Source organism: Calonectris borealis, chromosome 16 (genome assembly GCF_964195595.1).
Source record: "Calonectris borealis chromosome 16, bCalBor7.hap1.2, whole genome shotgun sequence".
Lineage (NCBI taxonomy): Eukaryota > Metazoa > Chordata > Aves > Procellariiformes > Procellariidae > Calonectris > Calonectris borealis.
Window position 1 is genome coordinate 5692422 of NC_134327.1, and position 23994 is coordinate 5716415.

Here is a 23994-nt window from a genome sequence, read left to right on the forward strand (position 1 = left end):
GCTTCTTAAAATGTCTTCTTCAATAGTTGTATTCTGTCCTCTTCTTACTGGTACTGTTTTGGCTTGGTGAATTAAGCGGAATGAGCTTAATGCAAACTCATCACTTTTGGTCTTTCCCGAAAAGCTTTCCCAAAGAGAATGAACAGCACAAGATGTTGTTAATTACGTTCTGCAATTATCAGTTGTCAGGTAAAAAATTATGCCCAGAATTTAGTTACTGTTACCTTGCTAAAGGATTAGTAATATAGAATTAACTCAGTTTCCTGTTTCAAATGACTTAGGTATTTATTGTAATGTTGGCTCTTTTTCAGAGGGCGAGATGAAATAATGAATCAGCTTCTACTGAAAAAACAGTGGTTTCCTCATATTAACTGGAAATGTGATCATGAAGTAGTTGTTAGTTTTTTAAGAACATACTGAACAAAAGGTAGATTTGATTGAAATTCTGTTTCCAAATGTTACTTGTTCCACCTCCCCACCCCCTCCAAGAAAGAAAAAGAACACCTTTTGTCCTTGCTTATCTGTTAGTCTAGAGAAATGCTGATCGCTCTCATTATAAAATTTAGTGGACTGCACCGCGGGTATTGTGCAGTTCATTGCAGGTGTCTTTATTTATGACTTTTCATTTCTAAGGCAGTTGCTTTTACACAGAATATAAGGTGTCATTTTCTTGGAATATGTAGTTTAGACCATAGATTATTAATACTTCACTCTGTTATGTATAATTGTTTGCAATTTTTATTACATGTCCATAAAGCCAGATTAGTTGCTAAAGTAGTGGTCCATGCTCTGTATATTTAATGGTGTCAAGGTTGTTTCCTTCTTCCAGTGTGGGATGCCAGATATAAATGGTTAAAAGAGTCTATATATAGAAAGAATGCAAAAAAAAAAAAGCTATTAGCCTGAAAATTATTTCCTTCAATTTGAATAGTGTTCTAAAATTTAAAGATGTAATGCCTACATTGATTTCTAGCTAGTGATTTCTAGCTTGTCTTTTTAATCTGCAGACTATTCTGCAATGAATATTTTATTGCTATCAAAATTATAATAGTAGCAATGTGGAATTTTTAACTACATTGTTTATCACCTGATGTGTTAGGAAAGCATTCAAGAAGTCTCACAACTGAGGTATAAAAGCAGAAAGACTCAAAAATGTGGAGAAGTGCTTAGAAATCAGCTTGTAGATAAGAATCTCCCAGGCTATACTCACTTTAATTTTTTTGTAATACAGTTTGAATTAAGCATATTGCTGTATGCTGGTAGCTCTTTGATTACAAAACCAGGAACTCACTGAAAATAGCAATTACAATGTATTACACACTTAAAATTTGGGACAGCAGATCCATCCTTCTTTGGAGGAGAAAAACAAATTCTCATTAGTGTAGACTTCAGCAACTGAGTTTATCTTTACAAAAGAAACTTCTCTAAACTTCCAGCTTCTTCTGGAAGGGGACATGTCACTCAAAACTAGATAATGTGTTATGCATCCCTACCGCTCATTGTGTGTTACTGTTATTGGAATGTTTGAAAAGAGGATTTTTTTTCCCAGATAATCTATTTTAGAAATTTAGTGGTTAACTTGAGCTGATTTTTTTTTAATTAAATTTTTAATTAAGAATTAAGATCACTGCTTTTTTTACCAACTAGGTGTTAACTATCAAACCAGTTTTCAGTATGACATAAATCAGAAGACAGAAGAATCGATATAGGACTTCCAATGCACTTCTGAATGTGCAAATATATATATATATGTGTGTTTATATTCTGTGGACAGATGGGAAGCTGTTATAGATTACATCAGAGTAAAACCTGAACCTTTTGCAGAGATGTTTTGGTAGCTCCAGGTACACTCCTGAGATACTGTTTAGTAAACATCTAGTGCAGATAATAGACTTTATAAACAGTGTGCATTGTAGTAAGACGTGTTGCACACTTGAAGCGTATTACAGTTGTATCTATTCCATATGTGTGCTGTTGTTACATATTTAAGTTTAAATACAGAGTATCCACTTAATCATGGCAGTTCTGTGCATTAGGGTATTCACTGCTTTCTGATCTTTTCACAGAAGGTTTTAATCTTTATTCTGGGACCACAATATGTAATTACAGCCATAGATTTTTCAAAGCATGACTCTTTCCATATACTCCAGCATTTATTAGTAAACAAAAATTTTTCTACAGCTGTCAGAGTTACAGAAGTTCAGTTAAACACATTGCTTACCCCACTGTTGGTGAAAACAGCCTGTCTCTGAAGAGGGAGTGAGTCAGTCAGTCTGGGATCTCAAAATTTTGAACAGAGTTCTAGCTTATTTCCAAAAACTGAAATAAACTGAAAAAGGCTGTAAAAAGCCCTTCCTGTTGAATTTTCTCATATCCTGTCTTTGAGTCAGAATCTGTCTTGAACAATCAGTGCCTGATGTGGAGTTTCATATGTGACTTCAAAAGACTTTTCTTTTGTGGTTAGCTAGAAAGGCATAGACTTATTTAATCTTCAAATCAAGTTGACAGGTGTTAGACCTGTTCCAAAGAAGTGGCACTGGTATCTGTGTCCACAAAATATGATCATGTTTCAGGTGTTTCCTTGGGAGGAGCTTTTCTTGTCAGTAGATTGCTAAAATAATACTGTGTAGGACAGATACAGATATTTGGATCTGATTCTCACAGCAAATAGAAACTATTTGGTTTTAACAAGTTGCTTGCTGAGTATCCATGGCTATGGGTTTGGTGTTAGCTGTTTTTTCCCTGTTTTGTTCTGTTGTTTTGTGGGGTTTTTTAACCTTTTCCTTGGGACATTTACCTTTTTCCCTCCATTGCTCCTTCCCATCTACAACACTGTACACTCTTTGTTCAAAGTCATCAGAGTTGTTTTGTGATTTTTACTTTTAATTTTAATATTGTTAAGGCCACTAGCAAATAATCTGCATTCATTGGAGCCTTTGAGTGAACTTCTCCATTTACATGTGCATGAGTTTCTGTATTTCAGTTGGTAACACTTTCTGAACTGCTTATTAGTGCTATTGTTACTTAAACTACCTGAATTGAGGTAGTACAGTGATGAAGTTCTAGTGTGTGTGGTAGCATAAAGACATAGTTTCCAGTTCAAGTCTTTTCATTGCCCAAGAAAGAGAGACAAGAGAGTATCAACATTTTGGCATAAAGCATATGGGATACACGCTGTTGCATAGGTGCCATATCTTGGGAGAAGACTTAGCAGTTCGCAAAATGTGACCCAAAAAATTATAATTGTGTGCCTCTTTTTAATTATCACTTTGGAGATATTTGCAATCTAACAAATTTTCCTCAACCTGTATTATTACAATGCTTTTTAAATTTTTCTGAACCTTGAGATGCCTCCAGTGGTTATGCTCATTTGTATACATATAGTATCAAGAAGGAGTAGAGGTTAACAAGATCCAGTAATTATTTCAGCTACTGTTTTGATTTTGAAAAATCCTACAAAACTCACCTTAGCAAAGTGGCTTTTTTTTTTTTTTTTTGCCTGAATGCAGTGCTGATGTTTTATGGGTGCTTGATGAGAAACGTTAAAGTTTCTTGTAAAGAAACATTTTAATATTGTAAACATTTAAGTGTAGTTGCAAGGTTGTCAGCACTATATATGACTGTACGTTTAGAAATGAGTCAGGTATTCCACAGAAGGTTCATTCCATATTGCTGGATATGCTGCCACCAGAATGATAGATACTGTTACTTTTCAGTATTGTTTTTTACTGTATATAGTTTTGAAGCACTCGCGTATTATGTGATAACTGCCTGCTTCAGACTGCATGTGAGTTTGTAGATGTCTCATGTAGGTGGCTTCTTTAATCTTGTTCAGCAACTCACTGTGTGAAGTACACTGGCAGCTCAAATTAACAGCCTGGCTGGTTGGTTTCAGGCTGCTGATTCTGTTAGCGACAATGTTTTAAGTGCCATGGCCAAGAGGTAAATAATGATACATTTAAAGCTGTTACTTCTTTGCTAAAACTGAAAAAAGTAACATTATAGTTAAGTCTCCTTGTTCACTCTGTCTCTACCAGATATACAGGCTGTATAAAAGCCATCATAGTCAACATTTTTTTAATAAGATTTGAGGAAGATTTATCATAGAATAATTGAGGTTGGAAGGAACCTCAGGAGATCGTCTAGTCTAACCCCCCTGCTCAAAACAGGGTCAGCTAGAGCAAGTTGCCCAGGGCCCTCACCAGTCAGGTTTTGCATATCATGAAGGATGGAGCTTTTGCAGCATCGCTGGGCAACCTGTTTCAGTATTTGACCACCTTCACAATAAAAAAGGTTTGTGGGTTTTTGTTGGGTTTTTCCCCCAGTGTTTTTGTGGAATTTCCTGTATTTCAATTTGTGCTCAGCGCTTCTCATCTTGTTATTGGATACCACTGGCTTCATCTTCTTTACTCCCCCCAAACAGGTATTTGCAGACATTGATAAGAGGTTTTATCATAGAGCATAGAAATTTTTCTTCTATTAAGTTATAGTCCTTGGAAGATATTTATCTTTTGAGTCCTTATCCAGTTACTTTCCAGGTCTGTTCATTGAACATAAACAGTACACTATGGTCAGGAAAAAGAAAGTTAGTTCAATTTATTTGCATAAGTAGTATTTAATTTGAAGATAAACTGCGTAGGCAAATGAAAGCTTCCTTCTATAGTTTAGTAAGAGGTTTCACTGTGAGTAATAACGCTAAAATTTTTAGCTTTTAATTCTTACGAATATTTTTAAATAACTTAATTTCAAGACTAAGTTAAGTATGCTAAGAGAGATTTTTGTTTAGTTTTCTTTCCAAAGTACTGTTGTTTGGGGTTTGTCTATCTCATTCCTAAATATGTTGTCATATTTGAGGAAGAAAGAGTAAGCCAAAATGTAGTGCAGGTGTATGACCAGAGACGTGTTCTCTAACTTCATCTAAATGTACTGCGTAGGAACACCTAGGTAGATGCTTGATTTGTTGCATTCTTGATGCAAATGCTTCTGCATAGTCTTTCAGTTGCTTAGTCTATGAAGACTGATCTCCATTCCCCTGATTTCCTAAAAAATGACACTTCTGTCAGTGAAATACCAGTACTTTCCAAGTCTAACAGATGCTTTGGAGGTTTTAGAGTGTACAGTTGCTAAGCTTTCTTCAGAGGTGAATGAGTGTCATTTCCTTCTAACTTTAAAAGTGAGGTATTGGTTTAAGAGATTATTTCAGAGCAAGACAAGCATACTTTTCCTGATAAAAATTTAACTGTTCCCAGGCTACTGTCCTGTTATGAAGACCTGCATGTAAAACAAGGTCTTTGTCATTGCTCATGCTTCTGCAGGTACCTCCTCTCAGAAAAGTTTTCTCCCCAGAAGTTTTTCTGATTTGATTTCTGGATTGTCATATTCAGGAATTCATTACAGATTCTGTCCAGTTGAGAGATTTGGCAAGTGTGATTTCTCTTGCACAGAGTCTTTTTTTTGGTGTCAGAGTACAGTAACAGCGAAATAACATAATCAGTCTAGCGCTTCTCCAGTTCAATGTTGTCATCCCTCAGACACTGAAGTTTATTTATATACAGCTTAATAAAGAACACAGTTCAATTTTTTTTCTCTCCATAATGTCACAGCTAGATGCTTTCTGTAAGAAGGTGTTTAACTTTTGACATTGTTTTCATAATGGCAAAGCAAACATCAGTGAATTGGATGTATTGATTTGAAAACTGATCTGTCTGAACTTTATGCCAACGTTAAAATCCAGATACTCATTACAAGCTGAAAATGAAGCTCTTATCCGTTCTCTGCACACGATTTGCTGCAGAATCGTGTGGTTTTTAGATGAGTTGAAATGACAGCTTATTTTCCTGTATACTTCTCTAATATTTTTATAATGCATTTAAGAGATGCCTTTTTAAAGGCATCTATGTATATGCTTTTTATACATACACACACACACACACATATATATATGAAATAATTACATATACACTTATGTTAAAAAAAAAAAATGCAGTTTGAGCAAAAATAGCTAGTCATTTTAGGTTTATGCTTTGCAGAAGAGAATATCATATCTGGTTTTGTCTTCCCACATCACTGTAGGTGCTAGAAAATGTTCAAAAGTCTTGAACATTTTCCAGATGGTCATGAAACACTGAGATGAGTGTGAAGGTTTCATGATATTCTGACAACTAAATTTTTTCACTAGTCTACACTAGTAAGTTTGTGAGTACTAGCACACATGGTACAAGAAAATGGATTATGTTCAGTATGCTTGAAAATTCGTAAGAGGAAAATTCGTGAGAGGAAATCACATCTCTTATATGAAATTCCAGCACATACTCCTTTTAAATGCCAACATCCACTTGTTCCTGAATATCATCAGGAGGCAAGATTTTTTCTGGACTTAGTGGCATAAGTCATCTGTGGTGTGTATGGTGTTCAAATCTTGTATTTATTGGTGGTAAGAGCTTAATTGTGAAAGAGCTTAATTGGACTGTTTTGCTTGTTTGCTAATAGTTAATTATTTAATGTTTTACTTGTGATAGTGATCTTTTCTCTGTTAGATTTATAAGTACTGGTTTGAAATATTTTTAAAATACACCTGCCTGGTAGGAGCAAATGCTAGATTTGTATTTAACAACTTGGTATCTGTTTAAAAAAAAATGTAATCAAGGTATTTAAATAATTAAAAAAAAAAAAAGAATATTGTCGAAGTGCAGTGTAACAATCTTGAGACAATTCAAGAAGATGATGCTGCAATACGGAGTCCCTCTGCCTGGTAATCAGTGGTCTTGTGTTTACAAGAAAATAAGTTTTAGGAGCTGCTTCTGCTTGGTTGCAGTACCCTGTGTGTGATTAATGTTTATAATATGTTGTCCCTTATTTTTGGTTATTTGGAGGTGTACAGAAATAAATCTTCATATTCAGAGGAAAAAAATTAAATCATCTTTAACATGGCTTGTCCTTTGGTTTACATTCCGAAACGTGCGCCTTGGGTTTGTTCTCAATTTATCTTGGCTTCTCAATTCATGTGTATACAGTTCGGTATGTTTTCCCCTCTTTCCAAGGCCATCTTAAAGCTTTTTGCTTTTTTCTTGACTCTTCCTTTTTGTTCAGTAAATCTTGATGTAATCTTTTTCTTTTTTAAGAAGTCTTTAGCAAACTGTCTTTGAGACCTATTTCTTTATCTGAAACAGGTGATGAGAAATTCATTAAAGACGAATTCTTCTTTTAAAGTGGTTAGTATTTCTTGGAAGAACAGAGATTTCAAGTCACTCTAAGCAGTTATTCTTGCTCTTTTCTGCTGTTCCTGATGGAACACCCTGCCTAAGAAGGGTGGTGGCATCCTGTCCTGACCAGCAGGAGGGACTAATATGTGAACTGAGATTCTGACTTTCTACTGGACAAAAGAGAGATGGCAAACATAGTGAGAAAGTAATTCTGAGCCTCTCTGAAAGAGGGCTGTTTATTGTGAAGAGTTACAGAAGTAATTCATTTTAAACTGTTCAACAACATGGTCAAAACATAGGTTGTCAAAAACATTCTGGATAGAGAGTATGGTGCAGATAATTGTTTCACAGGACTTACATAAAATCTGAAATGGCTTTGTAAACTCTGAGTATATTTGGCGAATATGTTGTAGTTCTGTCAAGGATGGTATATTCCTCTATAAACTTATTTCATCAAAGTGCAAAACTTTAACTCTGAAGTTCTTTGCAATTAAAAACTGTCATAGTAAGTAGTAAAGCCGAATATCGTACCAAATGGGCTACATGCTTGTTGGAAAAAGTTCTTTATGCAAAGTGGGAGGTGGTGCATTAACTATCTGCAGCCTAATGCTTATCTTGGACTGCCAGCTATGCACACAAAGTGCTAAAAGTTTTCTGTAAGAGCTTTATTAAAAGCGGATGATTTCTAGAATTGTGATGACTGTAAATTATAAAATCATTAAAGATCAAGCCCTGAGGCAGGTCAAGTACATTTAGACCATCTCCTAAAGTAGCTGTTCGATTTGTAAAGAATTCATATAATACAATCTTTCCAGGCAAAAAATTGCCTGTGTTCATGCAATAGTTTCACATAATTTAAATCTTTGCTGCAAGCAGCTGAAGTCTTTGAACTCTACTTCCTAGGCTGTATTTCCTAAAAGTTGTATTTTTCTTGGAGAAAGTCCAGAGAAATCTTGGATCCATCTCTTGAGGTGTAGTGTCCAAACTGGTTACAAGCTTCGTTTTGCATGAGGAGAAAAGAAGCATTACTGTTAATCTCAGAAATGACACTACACTTTTTTGCAGCAGTGAAACATCAGTGAGCCATTCAGTCCCCAGATCAAATTTCAATAGTACCGAAGTTTACTGGGCTTGAAATTCTTTCATGTAAATGTGGTTGAGTATCTGTAACTGTTTTATAGCATAGCTGTAAGTATTCTCAGATCAGTTCACTGGAAATGTGTTTAACCACACTTTCTCTTCTGTTTTTGTCATAAAGGATGACTGTAGCTTATGACCCTTCAGCAGCTGTGAATTAGAAACAGTCATGTATATGGGGTACATTCAGTTGTATAAACTCAAAAGATTCCTGTAACAGTTGCCTAATAAATGAGTAATTTTCCTTTCTGTTTTTGATAAACTTTTACAGTTTATTTTGACTTTTACAGCTTTACTTTTAAGTTTTTGTCAGATCTAAAATGAAAACTTTCTGCTCTGGAAAACAACTTCTGCCCTTTGAGTTCTTTACCTTAAGTACTGCATTTTTGTAGTCAGGCAGTTGAATTTGTACAGCAGTAATTCCAAGTATTTTAATCTGCTTGCTGTTGCACTAAAAGCTTGGACAAAACCAAGTATTTGAGAACTTCACAACTCTATTTGGTGTTGTGGCATATATGTTGAGAATCTCACAATAGATTATCCACAAAATTCAGCAACTCACGTTTACCTATTCAGAGGGGTCCAAATCCACTTACTTCAGGTCTTGAGAAGAATAGGGCTGTTCCAGGAATTCATATCGACTGAAATAAATGTTGATGGACTAATTGGATTAAAGAATGAAAGAGGCAATAAATAAAGGGTCCCAAGTTAAAAAGTAATCAGACATGTTCTGGAGTCCTGTTTTGAAAGACATCTGTAATTGTTGAAAGCCTTAAGGGCTCATTAACACTGATAACACTTTATGCTTGTTATTGAAACTGCTTCAAACTTCTTACAGTTTATCAGCTGTAAGAGTTTATGCAATATAGAGGATAGGCCATATAGTAAGCCCCTCCTTGTTTAGTCATACCAACTGCTTGAGAATTAATTCCTTCTCAGTTAATAGCCGATAGGGATTTTCTTGTTTTATTCTGTTTCTATGGCTTGGAAAAAAACATTGCATATATCCTGGGCATTACATACAACTTCTCTGAAGCTAGTTCTGTTTGAACCAAAGTGTATTCCTAGAAAAAAGTTAGTTCTTGATTAGAAACTTTGTCCTGTGAAGAAACAGACTACCAATTGTGTAGTTTCATCAGTCAATTATTTTCATCATGGAACTGCTGCCATTTGTAGCTTTTATCTATTAGACTTGGCCCTGTATTAAATCTCTTACCCATTTGTACTATTTATGTATGGATTAAAATATTTCTGCCTCCCAGGTATTCTTTAAACTAAGTTAGTTGAATTATTAAGCTTTTTGCTTTTTTGGAAAAAAAAAAAGGTATTTCTAATTTTCATGTCAGTCTGTTGTGATGGTCTTTCAAGTTTCTTTCAGCCTGCTTCTTTAAAACTGTGTGTACTTCAGCTGGCACAGTGTTACAGTAATACGCCAGTGTAAAGCAGAGGTATTACCCTATTGTGTACATCCAGAGATCATGTCTGCCATTTTATTGTAGAAATACATTCACTTTGTTATCAACTGTAATTACAAGTCTCTTTCAGAGAAAGTTAAATCTTGGCTACAATCCTTCCTACTAGAAGGCTTCTGTTTTTCATTCCCTGATGTATATATTATGCATTTCAAAACAATCAAATATGTTTGGGTGTTTTATGCCTAAATTCACAGGCCAGTTCAGAATAAATGACACTTGCATTATTCTTGTTTTCCCATGGCTTAGAAACATTGATAATAACTTCAAGCTTTCCAGTTATAAATGAAAAGATGGAATAATTTGGGTATTAGAAAGTAATTTCTGGAGGGATATATTAGATGTGTACCTCTGTTACCACTTCTGGATGTGTAGGTACAAAATATATGCAAATACAGATACACTTCTGGATCAAAAATTTAGATTGAGCTTTTGATGCATGTCTTTTATTGTTCAGATTATTAGAATATCATTGGTACAATAATATTGGAGTAGGATTCTGTTGGCTAAACACAGCCTACATTGCCATTTTAGATCTCCTATGATTTTCTGCCTGGTGTCTCAGTTTCTTCTCTAAAAAGCAGTAAATCTCCCATAGGCTCTTATAGTAATATTTGCCAATCCTGTATGGATTTCTTGAGCCTTCTAGGGCATGTAGAGAAGGTAATAGCAATCAATTCTCATGTAACTGAATCATGTCCTGTGTGTATTGCAGAAAAATAGCAGTGTTGTATTTATTGATTAAACTTGTTTTCTCAGATTGCAAAAGCTCACACTAAATTCACACTGGATTAGCATTAATTATCCTCTTTTAATCATATTAGGGTTCCATATTTCCTCCCTTTCTCTCCTACCACCCAATCAATTTTGAATGGATCCTGCTGGTAAATGGTAATTGGTAGAATCATAGAAATGTTAGTTGGAAGGGACCTCTCAGTTGGGGGGGGGGGTTGGGGGAAAGAGAAGGTTTTGGGAGGAGTGTTTGTTTTGTTTTTCTGGAAATTGAAAACCTTTGGAGATAGAAATTCCACAACCTTTCTGGGTAACCTGCTGTGCTGTATTACGCACAAAAGAATTTCTTCCACCCCCCAAACCGTAATTTATGGCTGTTGTCCCTAGTTGTATGACCTGCCACTGCGAAGAGCTGTATGCTTCCACTTGTAGTTTATCTCTATCCCACAGATGCTTCTAGTATGAAATATGGTGTTAACTACTTGTTTAGATGTTTGGATAAGTAAACTTAAGTTTTACTGTTTTGTATAACCTGCAGCCTCGTTCCTATCCATTTAGCTAATTCTTCTAGTGTTATTTTTAGGGTGTTTTTTTTCTCCATGGGAAACTGAAGAGGAGAAAAACAGGAGTTAGATATTTTTTCCATTGTTTTAATTCAGATACTGAAGACAGAGTTGAACTTTAGCAGGATTATTTTTAATGCGTTGTGTAAATAACATGAAAAATGCTGGGTTTCATATGCAAGAGCACCTAACGTCAGTGTTCAGTATGGAGACACTGCTATAAGTATTAGAGATACATTGAATTTTGTGTGTCAGAATAGCTCCTTTCAGATACATATAAAAAATCTGAATAAGAAGTCAGCCTTTTTGAAAGATACTTACCTTACTGTAAATGATACAATTTATCAAACTGATTTCAGTGTATAGACACATGTCTAAAAATACAGCACCCTTAAAAACAGTATGTGTATGTGGAATAGGAGGGAAAAAAAGCCTCGTATGTCTTAACAGCAATTGATGCATATTGCATTGAACCCTCATTTTAGGAAAGGCTATTTGAATGAATAACTCCAAACTGCTGACTCTATCAATGCCTTAGCAATACTAAAGAATGAGAGCGCTGAGGAGAATGAGTGTGTCGAAAAACTATGGCTAAGGTAGAAGCAAAATATAGAACTCATTGCTCTCAAGTGGGATGGTTTCTATCCTAAAACAAAACAAACACCCAGTCAAAACTACTGCAGGAAACAGTTAAAATGCTGCCACTTAGCTGGCTAAATCCATCAGATTATGTGGAGTACCATGCAGGATTGCAAAGATGATGAACTCTGCAGGACAGCATGTGTGGTCATAGAATCTTTTACTTGCTATAAATTGTACTAGATGAGAGAGAGGAAAAAGACCCGTGTGTATTAAGTATGTGAGTGTAAGTATCAATCTGAAGCAAAAGAAAAAGCAACTCTAGTAAGATTAGCAAAGGTCTGCTAGGAGGTGTTAGTGCCAGTTTATAGGGCACTCAGTAGACTTCAGCTGGTGTAAAGAAGGTGATTTAGTGACTTTTCAAGAATGATGGGTTTGAACTGGAACAGGTGCAGTGAGGAGATGCAGGAGGATCAGGGAATGGTGTATTTACTTCTTGAGATCTGTATTTTGGGGCTTGTTTGAGGGGTCCTAGAGTAATGGTTAAGAGAGGATATGTTTATTCAATATAAATGAATAAAATGGGTGGGTAAAGGAAAAATGTCACCTCGTTTAACAAATATTAACAAATATTGATACAATTTACCTGGAGAGTCCGTATAGCCTTGAAGTTGAAAGGCTTCCAAAAGTCAGAATAATCAGGTTTCAGACCTGTAGAAATGTAACTTGTGTCAGAATGGAGCCTAAGTTTATAATGAGGTAGATATAATTGCCTGCAATGGTGTAGGACTGCATCTGTGGCCTTTCAACAAGACTTTTTGAGACGTCCACTTAGTGAGAGAAATCAACACTGTTGCAATTTCACCCCTGAAATGAAGTGACCTTTTATACTAAAAGGTAATGAAGGTGGAAAGAGAAAGCAAGGTGCATATAAGACACATCTTATATGTAACTTGTAAGATATCTGAACCACTGTTAAAATGTATCCTGCCCTTTCTATGTAACTATAAATATGATAGGGAAATGCAAAATATATATTAAAAAAAAAAAACACCTTGAGTAACTTTAAACATGTGTTGTAAGGATGATTACGCTTTTATATATTAACATTTTATGTTACATAAAACAATCAAAACCCAGAATCCTTAACTTCAGTAGCTATGTAACTTTTTTCCTTCCTTCCTTCCTTCAGATAACAGTGATCTAATTGCTTGTACAGTCATAACAAAGGATGGGGGTCAAGTTCAAAGATTCCTGGCTGTGGATATTTACCAGATGAGTTTGGTTGAGCCAGACGTTGCCAGACTTGGATGGGGGGTAGTTAAGTTTGCAGGCCTTTTGCAGGTAAGAGAAATTTTAATCTGGGTGGTTACTTTTTCTCAGCTGAAAAATCTACGTTTATGTTGGATAAGTAGTAATACCAGTATAAGCTTATATATTTAAGCTCTGTACCATGCTTACTTGTTTCTTCTGTTACTAGTCTTTTTTCTAGTTCCTGCCTTTTAAACTATTTCTAGTTTTCTGAAGAAGTTTACATAACTAACTAGAGGCACACTTGAAAATGAGGTAACTTCCCCAATATATACTTGGTGTGTTCATTCAAACACTGAAATCGTATACAATTAGGATTGAGTCCCAAGTACTTTCCTTAAGTGGCACAGTAATGAACTCTCCTAGAGTTCTGATCTTCCTACACGGGCAGGGAAGGTGACAGGTTGTAACTTCAAAATGGTCTGTGCTTATCTAATTGATCTTAAAAGCTTTAAGAAATTTCTCTCATTTATGTCTCTTTCTTGCCTTAGCCAACCCTGTTTGTATTCCTGAAAATTCACTATGCTCAAATAACTTAATTGAATTTTAAACTGACTTAATCTCTACGATTACCAGTTTCTGAAGAACTAAATCCAAGGTTGTACAACTTGCATAGTCCTTTTTTTTTAACACAGAAACTGTTTTTTAGGAGATTTAGTGGATCATTCATAGGGCTTTCTTTCAACGTTGATATTTAATCTATAGTTTAAAAATGCTAACTTTTTCATTAGTTACTTGCCTTTTGTTTCTTTTTAGGATATGCAGGTGACGGGAGTAGAGGATGACAGTAGAGCTCTGAACATAATAATTCATAAGCCTGCCTCAAGTCCTCATTCTAAGCCGTTCCCTATCCTTCAAGCTACATTTATTTTTTCTGATCACATTCGCTGCATTATTGCAAAACAACGTCTTGCAAAAGGCCGTATCCAAGCTCGGCGTATGAAAATGCAGAGAATAGCAGGTGAATGGTTATTTTGAAATGACTGAGTAACAAGACTTGTATGTCATAGCAAGTCACTCTGTAACATAAGGATGTGTTAGAAAAATCTAAGTGGTGTGCCACAGAAAACTGTAAACCAGTGTTTAGTTTCCAAGCAATAGATTTTATTGGAGTAAAATATGTGTTGTCATATTTAATGATAGACACATCAAAGAAAGGATGAAAAAGAAGAAATCCTGGCTTGTTACCACTAGCTGCCAATCATTTCACAAAACTCAGCATTTCTCTTTAAATGTGATTCAGTGATTCAAAATTCAAATGCCCTACTTAGAAAGCAGATGTTCTACTGCCTTAGGACTAAATTGGAACTCAGCTTGCCTGAGTCCTGAGTTGGATGGAGTCCTGATAGTGTTGATGATAATGCTTAATGCTTGGATGTGGTGATGATGAGCAATCCAAAATGTTAAGTGGAGTATCAGCAGCTATATTTCTGTGTTTGGAGGAAATGCATGTGAAAAGATGAACGAAAGAGTTAATTTCAGTAAATAGCAAAGGGTGATTAAAATATTACTTGAATATTAAGTGAGTGAAGACTAAATTGAAGCTTACCAGTAAACTGAATGAATTGGTGAGTATAGAAAAGGAAACTCTGAAATACAGGAAGGAAAATAGGTGGGCAAATGAAAAAGGACACCAGCTATCTCAGTTACTTGGATTGCCCAAGAGCAATAACGAACTAATCAGAGTTGTGAAAAACAAAGTCATAGGTGGTATTAAAACTATTGAGTTGGCCAGAGAATTGTTGAGATTATAGATGGTTTAAGATTATTTTAGTGTCTTATGGTTCTGGAGGAAGCTAACTAAAAAGAGTTTTATGCCTTGAGTTTACAAAATAGATATGTCATACTTCTATGGCTTGCTTCATGTTAAAAAATTTTAAGCAAGTTTGAGGTTAATACAGGTCTATTTCAATATTAAGATTTTACGTTGAATGGTAATGCAAAGGCTTTTTTTTGCCAGTTTAAAGCAGATTGTCTCTTTAAATGGCTTTCTGCAGTGTTCAGTTGTAACTAGTGAATGACTTTATTTGTACAGGGAAAATCAGATTTTTTTTTTAATAACTCCTATGGCTTGTATAGTGCAAGGAGCTTATTGTAATCCTTTTCTCTCCTCCACTGTGTTCTGAGGCTTCCTTAATGTGAATGTGGTGTGGACAGCAATGGTAGAAAAGGTTGCCGGAAATGTTGTGTCTCTTCTTTTCCAATGCAATTGTAACCATAATTAAGAGGTAAATGCAGGCAAGTTATGTAAAACAATCTGGTTTAGTCTTAAGATCCTGAGCAAACTATCAATTTTATTTTCACCTACTCTTCCTTTTCTGTATTTTTGAGTAACAAAAATTATCAATTGTGATTAAATATAGCTCTCCTGGATCTTCCTGTTCAGCCTTCAACTGAAGTTGTTTTGGGTTTTGGACACAGCTCTGCAGCTGCAGCCCAACACCTTCCATTTAGATTTTATGATCAGTCACGACGTGGTAGCAGTGATCCTACAGTGCAACGCTCTGTTTTTGCATCCGTTGACAAAGTCCCAGGTAAGATTAGCATTCATTATCAAGCAATTTTTGCTTTGTGATTTATATTTGCAAAAGCTGAACTGTAACTTGTAAAAGTAATAAAAAACTTACTGTGATATGTTTCTGAACATACAACTCCAGGATGAGGTTTATGGAAAAATACACTCCTAGAGATAAAAGTAATACCTGGGTGTGTATTCCAGGTACGTTGTGAGCAATACATCCGTGGCAGTTTCTCCAAATACACCAAGTGTCTTAATACTTTACATTCCTTTACAAATTGAGTTAGTTTAAATCATGTTTCACATAGTCAGTATTTATGCAACACATCTGTCAGTTGTGCATAGCTCCTCCTTTAATTTGGTTATGATCATTTTCTTGCCGTTTGTAAAAATACCTGGGATACTGTGCACTGCTTCGTTTACCTTAGAGCTAGCAAGACAGAAAAGGGCCACAGCTACTCCTAAAACATTAGCTTGGAATTGGGATTAAAGGAATTATTCTAAATCAGTGAGCTCTTTGTTCTTCTGTGTCCCTATTGTCTATTTCACAAATTGACTTCTCTGCAGAGTTTTTTTTCCAGATGATGAACTTTTCTCCTTTTGGATTGAGTCGTTTTAAAGTTGAATCTCATGCCACTTGAAAGTACTTAATTTTGCTATATTATACAAAAAGACGCAATCTTGTTACCACTAGCTGCTGATCACTTCACAAAACTCAGCATTTCTCTTTAAATGTGATTCAGTGATTCAAAATTCAAATGCCCTACTTAGAAAGCAGATGTTTACCGCCTTAGGACTAAATTGGAACTCAGCTTGCCTGAGTCTGGGGAACAGAAGTCATAAAAGCATTTATATTGCCAGTCAGGTTTTTCAAAAGGCAAGTATATGTTGTATGATGGCAATGTATTTCCTTATTTGACATGACTTCCATGGAAAAGGCGTGGTTACTGTTTCAGAATCAACCTTCTCTAAAAGAGTGTGCTTGTGTTCATAACAAGTGACTTCGTCTTCTAATTCTTTTTTTTTTTTTTTTGGGGGGGGGAGGGGAGGGATTGGGGGTGGTGCAACATGGTAGTTTGTTCAAACAACCACATACTTACTTTGAATTCCAGGAAATGGTGACTTCCACTGTATGCACATGCAAATCCAGAGGAAAAAGTATTTTGAAACTTTTATTTGATAGCAAGTATGAGAAACCAGACACAGAACATGAAGTATTTCAAATGCTGCATTTTTGAAATGCATTTTGTGATAGCCAGTGTTATAATAGAAATTGATTAATATATTGTTTTACATCTGATTACAAAATAAATATCAAATGCCTCTTCCTTCTCCCCTTATCTTCACTAATGAATGAATGAGGTTTCCTAGTTCTGAGTGATTTTTGTAGGAATCTGTTTGTGTTTATCCCTTAATCAGGCTTGGAGTGATTTTTACTTTAAGAGGAAGATTTTGTGCCTTTTAAAAAAACTATTGAACAAGTTGCAGGTAAATTACTAGCTTCATGTATTAATTTCTTTAAGTGGTGTTTAAGAGTTCTGCAAAGTTCATATAGTCTGTTAATTTGATTGTACTTGTAAGAAACAAGTTATGCTTTCCCTTAGTGATGGTGGTTTTTGTTGATTTAAAGGAGAGCTATGTTTTTTGGCAATATTTTTAGAAGATTAATCATTCTTTTTAGTAGGACTATGTTAGCTGTCAGTGCTGTACATCCAGCATGGTTTTTAAGAAATCGACAATAATATAAAAGTTTTCAGCCCTCCTGCAAATTTCACTCTGCAGAGAATTTTAGTACAACTATTGAATCAGTTACCTATTCCCTCTTCTCAAGGAATTTAGAATTTTCAAGAACACTTATTTCAGTCTGGTCTGGTTCAGTTTCTATCGTAGTGCATACATAAAGCTCTACATATTTCACTAGAGAGCATGCAGTTACCTTATTGTAGTCAAACTGTGCTTCACTTTGCTTTATTGTTTCATGGTCCAAAGTTAAAATCTGTTTTGAAAGCGCTTTTTGATATCTGGAGGGAAGAGGGTGAGGGTTGTTATAGCTTAAAACCAGATTTTGTGGAAGACGGGTGAAAGATGACAAGAATATAAGAGACCATGCTTCAGAACATTCCTGTTAATACTCTTTATAAAAAGTACAGGTTATGCAAATGCAGTGAGATGATGTAATCATCCCAGATGACTGGCCTGATAAACTGGGCAATTCTTATCAGGGAACAGAAGCAAAATCCTTCACTTGATCAATTTTATCATCATGAAGTCATGACCATGAATATACTTCAGGGTCTATTTTAGGTTAATGACATTTGCCAGAATGTTAGAGCATTTTAGGGATAGTTTAATTGGCTGGACTGTTCACCATCTTACATATTAGCTATGTATTCATATGGTGCTTTTGAAGCACTCTTTATGAAAATAAAGAATTATATTGTTTTCAAAGAAATGAGCAGTAGGTGTCCTGTGAACATAGGTCTTATATTGAAAGTAAATAAGTAATCACTTCCTCTAAAGCAAACTCAAATATTAGTTTCAAATACCAGCTGTATACTGAGATTTATATGCTCAGTGTGTCTTAAGGGAAATCTTAACGATTTCCTGCAAAACGTACATCTAAATATTTTAACAAGTGTGGTCGCTTTCCTACTGAGAAAATTTCTTTTAGAAAGCAAAATGAATCAATAGATCTCTCTCACTATTTTCTCTGTTGTTAATACCTTAGTATATGATGATGATAAGATTTTAGGGGGAAAAGTTGGAAAAAACCTTCTTGCTAATATTAGCCATTGCAAGCAAAGTATAGCCATCTTAATTTTAAAATCTGAAGGAAAAAAAATGGTCTTTTATAGCTTTGTAACCCTTTAAATGAAAAAGACAATGTAGGCAAGAATTCTATATAAAGTTTGCATCACTTCTTTGGAATAGGAAAACTTTAAACAAAGCCCGAGAGTTGTTTAAGCAGTATTTGAGATTGTTCAGATTTATGTGAGGAAAATTGATTTTAGTTTTGTCAAATATTATTCACTCTAAAAGCATATTTATACACTGTAAAAAATGATGTGCCCTTCTTTAGCAGGTCACCACTGGTGGGCATAAAATCATAGATTTTTTTTTTTTAAATGAATAATATGAATGTATTCTTGAAATGTATATAACCTTTTGTAATTTAATTGCCTTCTCCATCCACAGTAAGAAAACAGATCCTTGTGATCAAAGTACTAATGAGGGGCTTGACATTCACAGCTGATGAGCATCTGCACTTGTTACTGATTTTATGAGGTTAGATTGCTCAGCACATTTCAATGTCATATACAAGTTATTTTGGAACTGTACTGAGGGACTCTGATCAACCCTTTCATGTTCATCATCAACCACAGCTGCCGTAGGAACATCAAATTGGGATAGTTTACTTAAGCAGTACTAAGTTACTTCCAGTGTGAGATGGCTGAAGTGTCCCATGGTCCATAATTCTAGGATACAGTTGCTTTTATAGCCCATAAGTATATTTAAAGTATTTTTTTATTTGATTGTTCTATGAAGAATAATGGAGGACAACTGGTAACTCAATTTTTCTTCTCAGTTTGTTTTTTCTAATTAATATTCTTTGAACCATTCCAAGTTTGATATTTAGCTATGGCTCTGCTTTTAAAGACCCAACTCTGCTGCCTTTTTTATACCTATTTATATTGCCTGGTCATCAGAATTGTGGGATATGAACTAGATACTAATCTTCCTGTCATCATCAGAACTAAATCATTTCTGTGCAGAGGTATTCAAGCAGAAGTGCCTAATTAAGGTAGTTTGATAGTACTAAGATTACACAAGATAGAACTAATTTGATTTATGTAATATGAGTTACGGCTTGTGTGCAAGAAATGAAAGCTACCATTGAAACTGAGTTAAATATGCAGGACTGCTAGTTAGATTTTATTTTTTTTTTAAATAAGAAACAGGTTTGAAAACAATCTTTGACTGTTACCATTTGGGGATTTTACTGTTTACAAGGATTATTTTCAGTAAAAAAAAAGCACTTCAAAGTAGCTCATTCTGAGACTGAGAATTCTTAAGTGTTGTGTTTTAGTGCTGACATATGCTTCAGCTCTCTCCATGCCAGTTGAACTACAGTAATTCTTCTAATTTCTTTAAACTTGTAGAAAGGACTTCTCTGGTTGGTGGAAGAAATTGTGGCATACTTTAATATTAGAGTTCCTTTGTGCATTAAAGGACAGTCAAAACAAATGCTGTCTCAACAAAGTATCACTCATAATAAGGATGTGCTGGCAAGGCATAGAGAGTATCATCCATGGCAAGTCCCCTGATCACTGGACTTGAAACTAGCCTGTTAAGTATACTAAATTGATGAGAAAAACAGTGAATAAAGCTACAGTCATCATATATTGGCATTGCATGGCAAATGTGGAGACTAAAAATGTCAGTTAATCCATTTTTTTAATACTGTTGAAGTTGCAGCAGCTACTGGCAACAGCTCTCCAAGTGACCAATTTGTTTTGTATGTGTTTTTTCTTGGCAGCAAAAACATCTTTTGCATTGAAACGATTATTCTTCTGTTTTATGAGGTTGTAACAGAGTTTCTTAAACGTAAAAAATCTCTACAAGTTGAAATTTTTAAAAAGTGCATCAGGTTTTCTGAGGCAGAATAGCACTTTGCAAAGATGCAAAATAACTAGTGAAAGAAATAATTTTCAGGCATGTAAGGGTTTTTTTTAATTCATACTTGCAAAAAAGCTCAAGTTCAGCATTGCCTTGATTTGACTAGGGACGAACACATGGAAAGACATGAGAATTTTTTATGAGGTAACTATACTTAGAAGAACAGAATAGAAAGAAATCAGAATACAAAAAAGACATTGGGGTAATGAAGATATCATTTACAATGAGAAAACAGTTTCTCCTTTCTTGGCCAAGGTTTTCTTTCTACTTCTCAGGCTTTTTTTTTGTTGTTGTTGTTATCTTGCTTGTCCTGTTCTCTGCCTCCACCACCCCTTCCCCTTCTGCTCACCCTCAAATTTTATTCTTAGGAGATCTTATAGTTCAGGCCATCTTTCACGTGAAATAATTTATAAGACAGTAGGAAGGTTTTCTCCAATTTAGGAGGAAGATTTGCATTAATTGCCTAAGAAAAAGTTCCTTTAAAGAAAAGCTAAGAAGCTATTTCAGGTTTTGGCATGAAATTTTGGCATGAAATTTTGCTGCTGTTATGTAAAACATGGCAAAAGGATAACTGTTGATACATATTTTATGAAAGAAACACAGCCTTATGAAACATTGTGATTATGGAAATAAGATCTTCTCCAAGGAACTGGGAAGGTACATCTTTACAGTAATACCTTACTGAATCTTAAACAGAAAGTTATGTTGGAGCAGAATCATGATTGCTCAGAAGGAAATATTTGTGTATTAACTAACCTCTATCACAACTTGAGAGTCATAAAGTAGTAACAAAGGCACCTCTAGAACCTTTTGAGCGTTATTTTACTTCCTGTGGCCATGATTAATTCTGCTAACCTTTTCTTTGCAGATATTTCCTGAAGGAGTTTCCTGGTTAGAAAATTTGTTCTTGGTCAGTGGTTTCCCAGTTACAGTATTTTGAATTATTTAGACTTCCTTTTCCCTCCTATCTAAATTACCTTCGTGTAGCACACTTAAAATCCTTCCTCTGCAGTTTTGGGAGCGTATTTGGAGAGAAAATATGTTAAAATAATTTGCAAGCAAATGCTTCAGTGTAAGGACATGAATCCATGAGCACTGTCCTGCAGAACCTTTAGGCAGGCAATCTTGCTGAATCAGACCAGCTTTTCCTATGATAGTTACAGTAGACCTTGTTTACTTTTTCTACTGTTTCTTATGATCTTGTTGGCATCACAGAGACGTGGTGGGATGGCTCCTATGATTGGAGTATTGGGATGGAGGGATACAGACTCTTTAGGAAGGACAGGCAGGGAAGACGAGGAGGGGGTGTTGCCCTCTATGTCAATGACCAGCTGGAGTGCATGGATCTCCACCTGGGGATGGATGAGCAGCTGACCAAGAGTTTATGGGTCAGGATTAAAGGGAGGGCAGGGACAGGTGACATTACGGTGGCAATCTGCTACAGGCCACCTGACCAGCAAGACCGAGCATGTGAGGCCCTCTATAGACATATAGGAGCAGCTTCACATTCACAAGCCCTGGCCCTCATGGAGGACTTCAGCCACCCTGATATCTGTTGGAGGGACAACACAGCAGGGCATAAGCAATCCAGGAGGTTCCTGGAATGCGTTGATGATAACTTCCTTCTCCAAGTGATAGAGGAGCCAACGAGGAGAGGTGCTATGCTGGACCTTGCTCTCACCCACAAGGAGGGACTGGTGGAGAATGTGAAGGTCAAGGGCAGCCTTGACTACAGTGACCATGAAATGGTGGAGTTGAAGATCCTTAGGGCACTGAGGAGGGCGCACAGCAAGCTCACTACCCTGGCCTTCAGGAGAGGAGACTTTGGCCTCTTCAGGGACCTGCTTGGTAGAGTGCCATGGGACAAAGCCCTGGAGGGAAGAAGGGCCCAAGAAAGCTGGTTAATATTCAAGGATCACCTCCTCCAAGCTCAGGAGCGATGCATCCCAACAAAAAGGAAGTCAGGCAAAACTGCCAGGAGGCCTGCATGGATGAACAAGGAGCTCCTGGACAAACTCAAACACAAAAAGGAAGCCTACAGAGCGTGGAAGCAAGGACAGGTAGCCTGGGAGGAATACAGAGAAATTGTCTGAGCGGTCAGGGATCGGGTTAGGAAAGCTAAAGCCCTGATAGAATTAAATCTGGCCAGGGACGTCAAGGGCAACAAGGAAAGCTTCTATAGGTACGTCGGGGATAAAAGAAAGACTAGGGAAAATGTGGCTCTCTCCGGAATGAAATGGGAGACCTGGTTACCCAGGATACAGAGAAGGCTGAGGTACTCAATGACTTTTTTGCCTCAGTCTTCACCGGCAGGTGCTCGAGTCTCACCACCCAAGCCACAGAAGGCAAAGGCAGGGACTGGGAGAATGAAGAGCCACCCACTATAGGAGAAGATCAGGTTTGAGACCATCTAAGGAACCTGAAGGTGCACAAGTCCATGGGACCGAATGAGATCCATCCGCGGATCCTGAAGGAACTGGTGGATGAAGTTGCTAAGTCACCATCCATCGTATTTGAGAAGTCGTGGCAGTCCGGTGAAGTTCCCGCTGACTGGAAAAGGGGAAACATAACCCCCATTTTTAAAAAGGGGAAAAAAGGAGGACCAGGGGAACTACAGGCCAGTCAGTCTCCCCTCTGTGCCTGAGAAGATCATGGAACAGATCATCCTGGAAGCTACGCTAAGGCACGTGGAGGACAGGGAGGTGATTCGAGACAGCCAGCATGGCTTCACCAAGGGCAAGTCCTGCCTGACCAACCTAGCGGCCTTCTATGACGGAGTGACTACATCAGTGGACGTGGGAAGGGCTGCCGATGTCGTCTCTCTGGACCTCTGTAAGGCCTTTGACACGGTCCCCCACAACATCCTTCTCTCTAAACTGGAGAGATATGGATTTGATGGGTGGACTGTCTGGTGGGTGAGGAATTGGTTGGATGGACGCATCCAGAGGGTAGTGGTTAACAGCTCAATGTCCAGATGGAGATTGGTGACGAGTGGTGTCTGCAGGGGTCCATATTGAGACCGATACTGTTTAGTATCTTCATCAATGACATAGACAGTGGGATCGAGTGCATCCTCAGCAAGCTTGCAGGTGACACCAAGCTGAGTGGTGCAGTTGACACGCCTGAGGGACGGCATGCCATCCAGAGGGACCTGGACAAGCTCAAGAAGTGGACCCGTGTGAACCTCATGAGGTTCAACAAGGCCAAGTGCAGGGTCCTGCACCTGGGTCGGGGCAACCCCTGCTATCAATACAGGCTGGAGGATGAAGGGATTGAGAGCAGCCCTGCCGAGAAGGACTTGGGGGTACTGGTGGATGAAAAGCCGGACATGAGCCAACAATGCGCGCTCGCAGCCCAGGCGGCCAACCGTATCCTGGGCTGCATCAAAAGCAGCATGGCCAGCAGGTCGAGCGAGGTGATTCTGCCCCTCTATTCTGCTCTGGTGAGACCCCACCTGCAGTGCTGCGTCCAGCTCTGGGGCCCTCAGCATGGGAAAGACATGGACCTGTTGGAGCGGGTCCAGAGGAGGGCCACAAAAATGATCAGGGGGATGGAACGCCTCTCCTATGAAGAAAGGCTGAGAGAGTTGGGGTTGTTCAGCCTGGAGAAGAGAAGGCTTCGGGGAGACCTTATTGCGGCCTACCAGTACTTAAAGGGGGCTTATAAGAAAGATGGTGGCAAACTTTTTAGCAGGGCCTGTTGCGACAGGACAAGGGGGATTGGTTTTAAACCAAAAGAGGATAGATTTAGACTAGCTATCAGGAAGAAATTCTTTACAATGAGGGTGGTGAAACACTGGCACA

At 37.0% G+C, this 23994-nt stretch overlaps 1 protein-coding gene across 10 annotated transcripts in view; it reads left to right on the plus strand.

The window, feature by feature from the left end:
* CLEC16A (C-type lectin domain containing 16A) overlaps positions 1 to 23994 on the plus strand; it is an 89774-nt gene that overhangs the window by 44053 nt on the left and 21727 nt on the right. For 8 of the 10 annotated variants that reach the window (XR_012676082.1, XR_012676081.1, XM_075164974.1 and 5 more), the window contains 3 exons: positions 12878 to 13029; positions 13753 to 13957; positions 15360 to 15530. Coding sequence is in view for 8 of the 10 variants with exons in the window: in XM_075164974.1 (XP_075021075.1) it covers positions 12878 to 13029; positions 13753 to 13957; positions 15360 to 15530 (528 nt within the window). In the remaining 2 variants the exon portion in view is untranslated. Of the gene's footprint in view, positions 1 to 12877; positions 13030 to 13752; positions 13958 to 15359; positions 15531 to 16626; positions 16779 to 21059; positions 22763 to 23994 lie in introns of those variants that run through there. The other 2 variants (XM_075164978.1, XM_075164977.1) reach the window with 2 other exon arrangements.